The sequence below is a fragment of the Bufo gargarizans genome, chromosome 9, assembly GCF_014858855.1.
Source record: "Bufo gargarizans isolate SCDJY-AF-19 chromosome 9, ASM1485885v1, whole genome shotgun sequence".
In the NCBI taxonomy this organism is placed as follows: Eukaryota; Metazoa; Chordata; class Amphibia; order Anura; family Bufonidae; genus Bufo; species Bufo gargarizans.
Window position 1 is genome coordinate 30896352 of NC_058088.1, and position 12859 is coordinate 30909210.

At 42.7% G+C, this 12859-nt stretch overlaps 1 protein-coding gene across 3 annotated transcripts in view; it reads right to left on the bottom strand.

Moving 5' to 3' along the window:
- Positions 1 to 1669: 1669 nt before the first annotated feature.
- Positions 1670 to 12859, bottom strand: part of LOC122946462 (zinc finger protein 185-like) — a 131178-nt gene continuing 119988 nt past the window's right edge. For all 3 annotated transcript variants that reach the window (XM_044306123.1, XM_044306122.1, XM_044306121.1), the window contains 7 exons: positions 10086 to 10175; positions 8387 to 8494; positions 6943 to 7014; positions 5122 to 5205; positions 3840 to 3942; positions 3099 to 3196; positions 1670 to 1862 (listed from right to left, as the gene is read on the bottom strand). In XM_044306123.1, coding sequence (XP_044162058.1) covers position 1862; positions 3099 to 3196; positions 3840 to 3942; positions 5122 to 5205; positions 6943 to 7014; positions 8387 to 8494; positions 10086 to 10175 — 556 coding nt within the window. In that variant the 3' untranslated portion in view covers positions 1670 to 1861. The remainder of the gene's footprint in view (positions 1863 to 3098; positions 3197 to 3839; positions 3943 to 5121; positions 5206 to 6942; positions 7015 to 8386; positions 8495 to 10085; positions 10176 to 12859) is intronic.

Genomic DNA, 12859 nt, shown 5'->3' on the forward strand with positions numbered 1-12859 from the left:
GAAGCCAGAAATCTTAGGAGCGCAGACTTTTGGAAGATGCACTTAATTTATGATGAGGCGTGCATCTCGTCATAAATTAGGCGCATCCCCCGGCAGAGCAGGGGATATCAAAACATTCACAGAAAGCGCCAGTCTTGATAAATCTCCCCCTTAGAGTCTTTGATTCATATTCTTTAGTTATTACGTATTGTTCCATATTTTACCATTATTGCGTTTGGCAAATTAGGGACACCCCTGGAATGCCCACAAAGAGTGGGACCACCTATTTGGAAGCCCCACCCATTTTGACCTGGGACAGCCAAAATCTGCAGGGACTTTGAAAATCAGGGACAGTCCCTACAATTTCGGTACTGTTGGCAACTATGGGGCACATTTATTAACGCCAGTCTTAATAAAGGCTCATAGCTGGCGGTGGATCTGCCGAAGTTATGAAGAGGCGTCGGCCTCTCTATAACTTCGGCGCATTCAGGGCTAGTTCTAAATGTAAGACGGCTTCAGAGCTGTCTTTTATTTAGACCATTTTCTACGCCTAATACAGGCATAGAAAATGATGAATGAGACGGGACTGCCGGACCATCCCCTTCCCCACCCACGCTATGCCCACAACTTTAGACCGGGAATGAGTGTAGCGAAGTCGCAGATAGCAGCGCAACTAATTTAGGCGTATTTCAGATTAGTAAATGACCCCCTACGTTTTTCTAATCTGTCAGATCCTGGGTGACAACCGCTAATAGCAGCCATTGCAGTTCCTTCATACATTCAGTGAGTATATGTATGTCATGTTCTCCAGCTGGATGCAGGCCTGGATATATAAAGCCGTACAGTCAGCCAGACAGGGGTGCGCTACCAATGAGGCCAGGTGAGGCCTGGTAGGGGCAAGAGGGGGGCAGCAGAAGGGCCATGGGCAATGAGTGCTTTCATTGTGGCAAAGGGATTAGGTTAAGAAATTGGCATGGGGGGGGGGGGGGGGGGAGGTGGCGCCGTTTCAGTTTTTGCCTAAGGCAGCAGAAAGGCTAGGTGCACCCCTGTAGCCAGGGCACTACATATGTCTGATATTCCACCGGCTCATTAGTCAGTTGTTTCCATTAGTTTATATTGTATATAACCCTTGGTAACATAAACTCTGAAAGTCATGCTGTAATGTGGAAAGATTATATTTGGAAGATTTAGTTATAATAATAATTATGATGTGTGCGGTTATGGAATTCTTCATGTTATCTGTAGGCAGTGCAGCTATGGAACAGATATACTACAAGAAAATCAGAAATTGTACATGTCAATTGCCATCAAAAGAGGAGATCCAGTCATACTGATCTTTAGATACGTCATAGAGACATGTCTAAAGACCACTCAGCCCCCTTTGGTGTTGCTCCGAGATTTCCGCTACGAATAAGGTGGCACAGATTTGGAAGGACGCCCACCATTGATTAGAATGTTAGGCTGTATTTTCTGCAGCAGAAAACTCTAAGCAGTGTCAAAGGGTTTGAGGAATCTATGGATCCCTTTACATCTGGAAATCGGTGGTGGCCCAGACCTGACCAATGTGATCTTCTCACATGTATTTATGCTTTATCAGAAGATCATAGTCCTAGATTGGTCCTTTAAACATGAATGGATGATTTACAAAAAACAAAAAGGAAAAAAAAACAAAAAACACAATACACCAATACACAGAGTTATAAAGACCTCACAGGATGCAGATAAGGATGCGGTTACTCCGAGGGTCTAATTTATATCCTGAAGATGTGGAATAGAAGTAGTAAAATACTTTATATGTAGTAATCAGGTCATCGCTAAGCAATGAAAAGATCTGTAACTTTAATAAACTGTTGAAGTGACTTCATCTTCTTCTTTAGCTTGATCTGAAACAAAAAGAATTAAATAAATTACATAAAATGGGTCATATCACAGAAATATGTCCTACATCTCCTGCCTTGCACCCATACAAAACTCTATCCAATATCTATATCTATCTATCTATACATCCAGTCTACACTAAAACCATTAGATTGCAGAGTTGTGGTTTGCAGCTTGGCATGAATAATGCAGGACATCTGACCACGCTTCGCTGCCTCTGCTCGGCGGGGAATCTACAGTCAGTTAACAATTTGTATGCATGACTGCCTGAAATCTGCCACTTTCATCAATTTTCCTTACTTGTTCGTCCGGCATAATCTCTATATACGTGTAGAAAATTTTACAATATTATAACACGCTATCTGAATACGATCGTTTTAGCCTTGGGCCACCTATCTAGAGAAGCAAATATATTTCATCATTGTACTCAAACCACTTTAAATTTAAAGGCCGGTGGTTTTCTAAACTCTGCCGTCAAATAATAAGGAAGAAAAACATTCTTTCCTTAAAAAAATAAAGGCTTTTGGATGCACTAGGGATTGTCTCACTAAGATGCACTATTAGGACATCATGGGTGGGGATCCACCACTAGTGACTTGTATGAAGAACGAAGAGTATCAGCTCTTCCTGTATTACATGGACAGCCATTCATTTATTGCTGTCCAGCTATAACAGGCGAGTGCAGGGGTTTTAGTATCTAGACGCATGAGGATCAGATTTTGTCCAAATGAGATTATTTCCACCCTATATATTAACATCTTTAACATAAATGGGTTATCCACATTTAGGGGCCTTGTGGCCTGACCTCCGCCCTCCCCATCGACAGACCCGTGAAAGGAAGCATACTTACCTGTTCCCCGCTGCTGGGTTCTGGCTCCTACGGTACCCCACTGCCACTGATATACTGCAGTCTTAACATCCAGTTTGGTGGGAGTAACTTGTCCACCATTTGTCATGTGACCCATTGACGTGATGAAGGTAGGATACATTGCCACTGCTGCCAGTCATTGGCTGCACATGACTTCCATTAAACCGGATGTTGACATGCGGGACTTCAGCATCAGGGGACCGAAGGAACTGGAACCCAGTGATAGGGAATAGGTAAGTTTGCCTCTATCCACAGGTCTGTTGACTGGGGTAGGGGGCGTGAGACTGAAAGGCCCCTGAACGTGGACAACCCCTTTAAAGTTCCTGGGCCACAATGTAAATCCTGTAGCATCCTATCCTTACATAGTACTTACTAGAAGAGCTTCTCGTAGCAACTCTCGCAGTGGACCACATCACGGTGAATGAACAGGCTGTCCACCAAATCTCCCATAGGCTTGTGGCAAATCCCACACTGCAAAGTAAAACATGACATGGGTAGGTATTGGATCATGCACATTCATCTGCACCTGAAGCTGAATATGGAAGACAAAAAGGGGGGTCAGATTATCTCTGACCTGGTGCTGTTTTCATGGCAGGACCCCAATCAATGTGAACAGTGTTTGGCCACTGCTACTGAACATACCTTTCAAAGATTGTGACTGGCCCTTGTGTCATAATAGGCAAGTAGCAGCAACTCTTGCACTTGCCATTGTGCAAAAACCTTCAAATGAATGTCCACCCTTTAGCACCATGTTGCTTTAGGTCCAAAATTCTGAGTTAATTTCTTATTCAATTCTGGTGCCTTCTGGTTAGAAATCTCCCCCAGTGTTAAAAGCTACTATTCTGCTGACCATTAGTCGCCACTAGAGGGAGCTTAAAACATACTGCATACCCCTTATTTATTACACTGAAGCTCCTATGTCGGAGAAACGGTGCTTAGACTTCTACAAAATTATGTTGAATAATTCAACTTCAAAATCAGCACAGAATTTTGGATCTACAGAGGTACAAAAAAAAAATTTATCCTACAAATCCTCTATAAATTCAAAATTTGTATGGGATGTGTTTTTGCCCATACATCCATTTTTCTTAGAAAAATTATACAGTGGCATTACCTTGAAGCAATTTTCATGGCAGTAGATATTAAGGTGCTCTAGAATGATCTTTGGACCGTCTTTGATTTCCCGACCACAGTAAGTGCAGGGGCTTTCATCAGATCTAACAAAAAGAAAAGGAATGATGCCTAAATATTTTACAATCACAAATATGTGAATTTTGAGGCGTCCTCTGGACATTAGGTCACTGAACTATCACCAGTATAACCTCCAGAAAAAGCATAACATTAAGTTTTAGTTAAACCTAAATCTTCTCCTGTCTTCAAATCTTAATCTGTTCCTCAGTATTCTTTGGTGGGAATCCCATTTTACTACTGGTATTCCCATTTTTTCCATTAGCCTGTCTTTCAGGTCTGGGTCTTTGAATCTCAATGTCTTTCTTTGCATAAGGACATACAGGCTTTACAGGTCTAGACTTATCTACAAAGCCTATATAAAATGTGTTTACAGACAAGAGAAACAGGTCTGAGTCTTTATGGTACCTGAGGGATCTGATGGGAAGACCAACTGGTCTACACAAGGAATCTCAGAAAGTAACAATTGGAGAGGACAAACACCAAGAACTGGATTTTCCATTTATCTGCAGATTTACCATTAAAATTGTATTCTTATCTGAGACACTGATGGCATATTGCTAGGATAGGTGCAGGTCCCAGAGGTCTACTATCTCCAGAATGGGGCCTCCGATTACTAGAACTCCCACAGCAGTGAATGGAGGGTGGTAGCACTTACACTATGTGCTCTCTTTCACTGAGGGGCCCCGTTCTGGAGATAGGAGTGGTCCCAGAGGTGGGACCTGAACCTATCTGACATTGATGGCATATCCTAGCGATATGCCACCAATGTCTGAGATAGGAATACCCCTTGCATACAAATAAGTGTATCTCTAGCTCAGCCCCTCTGTGACTGGTCTTCTTTATCAGCAGCATCATCTGTGAACCAGTCTTCAATACTGATCCTCAGTATATCCATCAAAGGCAAAAAAAAAAAATTGAAATCGTTGTCTACTCATACGGAGAAGCTGACTTCTCATTTTTTGTTGTTTTTATGCTTAGTATGACTGACACATTAATATTTCAGTGCATAAAACTGAAATCTGGGTCATGAAGAAACAGCACATATTAGAAATATTTGCATATATCTAAGATTAGTTTAACCATTCCTGGTAACATTAGGATAATGAAAATATCCCATAAAGTATTCATGTGTTTATGTGGAAAGTAATGGATGATATCTACATATCTATATATCTGTCTTTCTATACTTCTAGAACTCTGCTTACCTTTGTGGTGCACTGCTATACAGATAACTGGAGCTACTGCTGTAGGATACCCTGTCAAAATCATTGGAGAAATCTGGAAAGTTTCTGTCAGGGAAGAAAACATGTATGATTAACACTAGACTGGTAGAACATACCTGCCGCCATCGCAGATTCAAGGAATTGTCCAGAAGTATACTCTAATGACCCATCCTTAGAGCAGGTCATCAATGTATGATTGAAGTTCCAACGCCAGACCACAATTAATCAGCAGAATGGAATGTTAATCCAGGGACATTGGCACATCCTGATAGGGGACCGGCACCGCTCTTACATTGATGGTATATCCTAGTGATATGCCATCAATGTCTGAGATGGGACAACTCCTTTAAGTATCTCAGCCCAACCATTGATCTACTCACCCAAATCCATAGCATTATAGATCCCTAGTTCAGCAGTTAACAACTTTCTGATGTCTATGTCTAGCTTAGCCTTGTCATTTCAGCTACTGATCTTTGCCCGGAAAACCCCAGAATATTCCCAGAAAACCTCTTTGACTAGAGGGTGTGTAAGCCCACTAAACCACTCATTGAATTCCTGATGAGAAGGTCTGAAGATCTCATGAAGCCTCAAACAATAAAAGTCCTGTTTCAAAGGAGTTATGGGTTGACATATTTTGGTCTAAATGTATTGGAAGGGAACCATGTTCAACAATTGCTGATCCAAATGGGACACTGCTCTACATGGCCACTTTCTATAGGGTGAGGGCAAGATCAACTTTTGTGTCTAGCTTAGGGCTCTTTCACACCTGCATTCTTGTCTTCCGGCATAGAGTTCCGTCGTCGGGGCTCTATGCCGGAAGAATCCTGATAAGGATTATCCTAATGCATTCTGAATGGAGTGAAATCCGTTCAGGATGCATCAGGATGTCTTCAGTTCAGGAACGTTTTTTGGCCGGAGAAAATACTGCAGCATGCTGCGCTTTTTGCTCCGGCCAAAAATCCTGAAGACTTGCCGCAAGGCCGGATCCGGAATTAATGCCCATTGAAAGGCATTGATCCGGATCCGGCCTTAAGCTAAACGTCGTTTCGGCGCATTGCCGGATCCGACGTTTAGCTTTTTTAGAGTGGTGACCATGGCTGCCGGGACGCTAAAGTCCTGGCAGCCATGGTAAAGTGTAGTGGGGAGCGGGGGAGCAGCATACTTACCGTCCGTGCGGCTCCCGGGGCGCTCCAGAGTGACGTCAGGGCGCCCCAAGCGCATGGATCACGTGATCGCATGGCACGTCATCCATGCGCATGGGGCACTCTGACGTCATTCTGGAGCGCCCCGGGAGCCGCGCGGACTGTAAGTATACCGCTCCCCGCTACTACTATGGCAACCAGGACTTTAATAGCGTCCTGGCTGCCATAGTAACACTGAAAGCATTTTGAAGACGGATCCGTCTTCAAATGCTTTCAGTACACTTGCGTTTTTCTGGATCCGGCGTGTAATTCCGGCAAGTGGAGTACACGCCGGATCCGGACAACGCAAGTGTGAAAGAGGCCTTAGCCTTGTCCTTTCAGCTACTGATCTTGGCCCATGGCCACCCGCTGGATTAAAGCCAGCCCTGGCTACAGGCAACATCATTTCACAAGCTAGAAATTCATAGGGAAACTCAGGAACTAGGCCGATCTCTGTGTCTATCACTCATGACCCGTATATGTACAATGAGGTTATGACTTTTACTCTGGATGGTGAGCGCCGTGGAATATTTCTTTTTATGGTGAACTCAGAAACTACTACATACAGTTCATATATATGTAATATAGGCATATAACTCCCATAGCGTCACATGAAAATTACCCGGAGGCAGTTGGAGATTTCAGACTCTCTCTTGAGTTCACATACTCCTTTACAAATAGTACTCCTTTATTGCTGAAAAATAAAAGAACATAAATATCATGATAAAGTTCAATTGTACAATAAATGACAAAGCTTTTATTTTTTCATCATCACATTATAAAAGACGTAGCTTTTTTGTTGTTGACATAGCTGTATGCTTTTCTGCGTGATTAGTTATATTTTACAATGGCCCCATTGTGGAGAACATAAAACTTATGGATTCATGTTTTTTTTTTTAAGTGGTTGTCCCACCAAAAAAAAACTAAACAAAAAAACAAAATTCTAAGTTTTTCAAACCAGAACCTGGATCTGAATACTTTTGTAATTGCATGTCATTAAAAATGATTATTCAATAGATCTATCTGTATAGCACCACCTGCTGTTCGTTCTTTTCCACATTTCTCTGTCCACCTCAGTGAGGTGGTCACACATGCTCTCATATAACATAGTAAAGTGCATAGTGCAAAAGATAATAATAACCAAAATATTACATGAGATCAGGAGAAAGTAACATAGTGGCAAAATAATCAGGTAACATATGATCACACTGGTCGGTATTCATTTTATGTTACCTTACACTGGAGTACTTGATTATTTTGCCACTATGTTACTTTCTCCTGATCTCATGTAATATTCTGGTTATTATTATCTTTTGCACTATGCCCTTTACTATGTTATATGAGACACATCAGTTTCAGGGTATATTTAATGCCATAGTCATCCCAGTAGTTTATGTCATTTACTTGCTGACAGTGTGTTCTATCTCTCTGTGTATGTTCACCACCGCTATTTACTATTTTAATATTTATTTGAACTAATAAAGATTGTATACTTTTGTATTGGCGTAGCACTGCGTTATGTTTTTCTGTAGGTGTACATCAACTGAGTGTAAAGCGAAGTAAACCATTAGGCTACTTTCACACTAGCGTTCGGGGTTCCGCTTGTGAGTTCCGTTTGAAGGCTCTCACAAGCGGCCCTGAACGCATCCGTCCAGCCCTAATGCATTCTGAATGGATGCGGATCCGCTCAGAATGCATCAGTCTGGCACCGTTTGACCTCCGTTCTGCTCAGCAGGCGGACACCCGAAGGCTGCTTGCAGCGTTTTCGTGTCCGCCTGGCTGTGCGGAGCCAAACGGATCCGTCCAGACCTACAATGTAAGTCAATGGGGACGGATCCGTTTGACGTTGACACAATATGGTGCAATTTCAAACGGATCCGCGCCCCATTGACTTTCAATGTAAAGTCTGGACGGATCCGTCTGACTAACAATTAGACTAAGATTTTTTTCTGAAATATAATGTAGACGGATCCGTTCTGAACGGATCCCATCGTTTGCATTATAGGAGCGGATCCGTCTGTGCAGACACCAGACGGATCCGCTCTGAACGCAGGTGTGAAAGTTACCTGGGTGACTGAGGGTCATTCTGGCTGGCTTCAGAAGAGAAGGAGTTCTCATATCTTGTCTCCGAGGAGGTCATTGTGGTGATCTTTTCTCTGGAGCTGGACACAGTTCTAAAAGTAACGAGATGGAATTATTAACTAAAATCAGCAATTAAAACTGAAAGACTGCGCTGATTTTACTCCGACAAAATTTGCGTGAAAATTAAAATTTCATGTTTTAAAGGCTATTAACACCTTTGGGGTAATTTTTATCATTGCATTTTACTCATATTGGGCCAAAATATTTTATTTTCAATTGTTTCAAATTTTTTTCCGTTTTTTTCACAGTTTCTGTTGCACAGCCCTCACTTTCAGTGTATCTGCAGACTATGTCTTTCTGTTTTCCACTGACTCGTCAGGGAGCTGCTCTGACGGCTCGATCTGTAACCTTTACCTGTAGTGTCCTGACAGCTGATAAGCACTCATAAGAGCTAAATCCTTATCAGTGTGATAACTGTTAGGCTGGTTTCACACGGGCGTTGCGGAAAAATGTGCGGGTGCGTTGCGGAAACACCCGCGATTTTTCCGCGCGAGTGCAAAACATTGTAATGCGTTTTGCACTCGCGTGAGAAAAATCGCGCATGTTTGGTACCCAAACCCGAACTTCTTCACAGAAGTTCAGGCTTGGGATTGATGTTCTGAAGATTGTATTATTTTCCCTTATAACATGGTTATAAGGGAAAATAATAGCATTCTGACTACAGAATGCTTAGTATAATAGTGCTGGAAGGGTTAAAAAAAATAAAAAAGTTAACTCACCTTATCCCCATGATCGTGTAGATCCCGGTCTGTTCTTTAGCTGTGGGCTGAATGACCTTTGGTGATGTCAGATCACATGCTCCAATCACATGGTCCATCACCATGGTGATGGAGCATGTGATCTGACATCACCACAGGTCCTTTAGCCACAGCTAAAGAACAGACCGACCGGGAACTAGGCGATCATGGGGATAAGGTGAGTTAACTTTTTTTTATTTTTTTTAACCCCTCCAGCACTATTATACTAAGCATTCTGTAGTCAGAATGCTATTATTTTCCATTATAACCATGTTATAAGGGAAAATAATACAGTGAATAGACTGTCACCTAGAAGAACCCATGCGTGGAAATCGCACCGCATCCGCACTTGCTTGCGGATGCTTGCGATTTTCACGCAACCCCATTCATTTCTATGGGGCCTGCGTTGCGTGAAAAACGCTGAATATAGAACATGCTGCGATTTTCACGCAACGCATAAGTGATGCGTGAAAATCACCGCTCATGTGAACAGCCCCATAGAAATGAATGGGTCAGGATTCAGTGCGGGTGCAATGCGTTCAACTCACGCATCGCACCCGCGCGGAAATCTCGCCCGTGTGAAAGGGGCCTTAAGGTACTATTAGGGCTCATGCACACGACCGTGCCGCAATAAAAAAAACGGATGCCGCCTGTGTGCCTTCCGCAATTTGCCCATTATAGAAATGCCTATTCTTGTCTGCAAAACGGACAAGAATAGGACATGCCTCATAATTTTTGCAGGGCCACGGAACGGAGCAACGGATGCGGACAGCACACAGAGTGAAATTTAAACAAAAAAAAAAAGATAAATTGAAAAAATGATTTTTAAAAATGGCCCCCAAAGTGATCCAACTGATATGATCCCCCCTCAGTCCTATCTTCTTACCGAGTCGATCTTTTGTCAGAGTCCTCCATGTAGTCTGTGTATACAGGGTTCGTAGAGCGGGTGGTGGTAACTGTTGTACGGGAGCTGGATCTAATAAAAAAAAATACAGATATCACGCTCAGGCATGTCATCTACTTACGGTATGGATATGGCATGCATTAGACTAGGACAGGGATCCGCAACCTTCGGCACTCCAGATGTTCTGAAACTACAACTCCCAGAATGCCCCATTCACTGCTATGGGAGTTGTGAGAACAGGCGAGCATGTTTGCATGCTGGGAGTTGTAGTTTCGCAGCATCTGGAGTGCCGAAGGTTGCTTATCCCTGGACTAGGATGAGATAAAGTGTGCTTTGGTGGGTGACTACTTTTATCTTACTGAATGACTGTGTCCCAACATGAGCTGACACAGGCACCACTGATTGGATAGTGTCAGACTGTGCAGGGATACACCCCAAATGGTAACACCCAGCTGGACCTTTATTGCAAATCGGTAGTAATTATATTCATAACTTCTAGCAGGAATAATAAATGAATGGGACATCATGAAGTCATAAGAATAGATGCTCCAGAATTATTATTACATGGGGAATGCAAGTAGTTACTAAAGATTTTTTATTTTTCTGAATGTGATTATGGGAGCGGCCGTCTTGCCTGAGCTTTTCTTAACAACATTTACACAGCATTAAGAAAATTGCTTTACGGCAGCTCCATGGTCAATAGACAGGCCTGCTCTGTGACCTGTGCAGAGGTCATTGTACAAGGAAAGAATAGAGAAGCTCTGACAATCACCCATTGTGAATGGTGGACCCTGTCTTATCTGTACACAGAGGTGGTATCATTACAGGCAGGATTAGAATGACAGATAAGTGGATAACTTCAGTAAGGTGATCTGTACAGACCAAGAAGTGGCGCCTATTATTATTAGGCTTAAATCACAGGATTTTATGGTTGTTGTTTAAATATAGATATTGACATAGAAAATTAAAAATAACATCATCAAAAATTCTTTAAAAAGATGTTTTAAAATAAAAATGTGATTTAAACAATAGGTCGTTTTCTGATGACACAGTCCATTTAAAAGCGAAATCATCAAGCATGTTAACATCCAGCAGCCTGATCAGTCTTTCCTTTGACATCTGCCATCGGGGAGAGCCAAACACATTAGAGGGCCATAAATCTATGAGTTCAGCTGACATATGGCCATCTTAAGGCTAGGTCTACACGACGACAGTTGTCGCGCGACATTTTGTTGCACCAATGTCGCGCGACAATTTTTATAATGGCAGTCTATGGTGTCGCACTGCAACATGCGACATGCTGCGACTGCGACGCGACAGTCGCAGAAAATCCATTCAAGATGGATTTTTCTGCGACTGTCGCGTCGCAGTCGCAACATGTCGCATGTTGCAGTGCGACACAATAGACTGCCATTATAAAAATTGTCGCGCGACATTGGTGCAACAAAATGTCGCGCGACAACTGTTGCGCCCTATCTGTCGCGCGACTTTTTGTCGCGCAACAAATGTCGTCGTGTAGACCTAGCCTAACACTTAGAAGCCATAAACCACACCTGGAAGGATGATGCTGAACAACAGCATGTAAGATACAGTCATTGAGACGTCTTAGGTCCACACCGAGGCATCAGCACTATGATAATGAAACCATTACAGCTGCAGCAGAATATATTATATATAGGGTAACTGTCATGTTTTCCTCAAAAAATCAATTTTAGCATATGTTATTGCTGCAGCAGCATTATGCATAAAGCAATCTTTAGTTTTTTCACATACCACTGTTTTCTTTGATTTTTCCCCTTAGTTACGGCTGTTTAAACATCTACAATATGAGGACCTTCTCAAGATGGCTCCTCTGCCAGTTCTCTGAGGCCAAAACTGCTTTCCCTCACTTCCCATACACACTTGCTGTAGCCAGCAGCTCCCTGCCAGCCAATCAGATTGGATAACTGAGAGACACGCCTCCTCACTCTGAAGCCTAATGCAGGCCTGCAGTGTGGAGGACCGCCCCTCCGCCTTCCTGACTTCTTAGGGTACTTTCACACTAGTGTGTTTTCTTTTCCGGCATCGAGTTCCGTCCTAGGAACTCAATATAGGAAAAAAACTGATCCGTTTTAACCTAATGCATTCTGAATGGAGAGCAATCCGTTCAGGATGTATCAGTTCAGTCCCTCTTACGTTTTTTAGCTGGAGCAAATACCGCAGCATGCTCCAGTTTTCTCTCCAGCCAAAAATCCTGAACACTTGCCGGAATGCCGGATCCGGTTTTCCGGTCTGCACATGCGCAGACCTTTAAAAATGCAAATAAATAAATACCAAATTCGTTTTTACGGATGACACTGGAGAGACGCATCTGGTATTTCAATGCGTTTGTGAGACGGATCCGCATCCTCTGCTGCAAGTGTTAAAGTACCCTTATCTGGAGACAAGCAAGTCATAGCAACGGTCTTTTAAGGGTACTTTCACACTAGTACTAGCACTGAGTTCCGTCCTAGGGGCTCTATACCGGGAAAGAACTTATCAGTTTTATCCTAGTGCATTCTGAATGGAGAGCAATCCGTTCAGTATGCCTCAGGATGTCTTCAGAACAGTCTTTTTGACTTTTCAGGCAAAATTCCGGAACACTTGCATTAATTTACATTGAAATGTATTAGTGCCGGATCCGGCATTAAAAATACCGCAATGCCGGATCCGTCCTTCCAGTCTGCGCATGCGCAGACCTTTAAAAATGTGAGAAAAAAAATTAGAAACAGATCCGT